This window comes from Egretta garzetta, unplaced genomic scaffold (genome assembly GCF_000687185.1).
Source record: "Egretta garzetta isolate BGI_Z169 unplaced genomic scaffold, ASM68718v1 scaffold789, whole genome shotgun sequence".
Classification (NCBI taxonomy): Eukaryota; Metazoa; Chordata; class Aves; order Pelecaniformes; family Ardeidae; genus Egretta; species Egretta garzetta.
Genome location: NW_009260686.1, coordinates 830 through 1,959, shown reverse-complemented (window position 1 = coordinate 1,959; position 1,130 = coordinate 830). Strand labels below are relative to the sequence as shown.

The window sequence follows — 1,130 nt, the reverse complement described above, 5'->3', positions numbered from 1 at the left end:
GTGAGCACAAAAGGAGAACACAAACATGAAAAGGTGAATCCTTTGAAGATTTTCTTGGAAGAAAATTTTGGAAGAGGCACTCCACCCAGGAGTTGACCTTTTATTTTTAATAGCTGCTATCTGAGAGGCCACAAGTGACAGAGTGTTGTGCAAGTCTCAGACACAACAAAATCAAACCTCAACAGAGGGAGTATAAACCCAGAAAATTATTTCAAGACAGCATTATCACAAGATAGAAAACCAGGCTTGTGGCCTGAGATAAACTCTGTGGAATATGCAGAGAAGGTGAGGGAGATTATTGTTGGTGAAACAGCACCCACTGAGCCAGTTTCCATAGGGTTTCCTTGAGCTCCTGGTTCCTCATGCTGTAAATTAGGGGATTCACAGCTGGAGGCACCACTGAGTACAGAACTGCTACCACCAGATTCAGGGACTTGGAGGAGATGGAGGGGGGCTTCAGATAGGCAAACATGGCAGTGCCAACAAACAGAGAGACAACGGCCAGGTGAGGGAGGCACGTGGAAAAGGCTTTGTGCCGTCCCTGCTCAGAGGGGATCCACAGCACAGCCCTGAAAATCTGCACGTAAGAGAGCATGATGAAAAGAAAACAACCCAAAGCCACAAAAATACTAAATATAATAAGCCCAACCTCCCTGAGGTAGGCATGTGAGCAGGAGAGTTTGAGGATCTGGGAGATTTCACAGAAGAACTGGTTCAGGGCATTACCGTGGCAGAGAGGTATGGAAAATGTATTGGCAGTGTGGAAGAGAGAACAGAGGAACCCACTGCTCCAGGCAGCTGCTGCCATGTGGACACAAGTTCTGCTGCCCAGCAGGGTCCCATAGTGCAGGGGTTTGCAGATGGCAACGTAGCGGTCATAGGCCATGACAGTGAGAAGATAAAATTCTGCTGACATCAAAAAGACAAACCGAAAGACTTGGGCAGCACATCCTGATAAGGAAATTGCCCTGGAGTCTGAGAGCAGAAGTGCAAGAGCTGCAGCTCCCGTGTGTCTGCAAAGGCCATGAGGAAGAACTGGGTGATGGAGCTGCTGTTGGACATTTTGTCACTCTGGCCATGGGGATCTGTGCAAGGAGGTAAAAGGAGTAAGAAATTACAACAGAATTCTT

The 1,130-nt window shown here is 47.6% G+C and overlaps 1 protein-coding gene across 1 annotated transcript; it reads right to left on the bottom strand.

Annotated features, from left to right (window-relative positions):
• Positions 1-295: 295 nt before the first annotated feature.
• LOC118453006 (olfactory receptor 14J1-like) lies at positions 296-886 on the bottom strand. The gene has a single exon (XM_035901311.1). The coding sequence runs from the start codon at positions 884-886 to the stop codon at positions 296-298; it is 591 nt and encodes a 196-aa protein (XP_035757204.1).
• Positions 887-1,130: the final 244 nt, after the last annotated feature.

Bases quoted from the DNA above. Each gene is read 5' to 3' on its own strand.
- LOC118453006 (XM_035901311.1), bottom strand. From the start codon at position 886: ATGGCCTATGACCGCTACGTTGCCATCTGCAAACCCCTGCACTATGGG.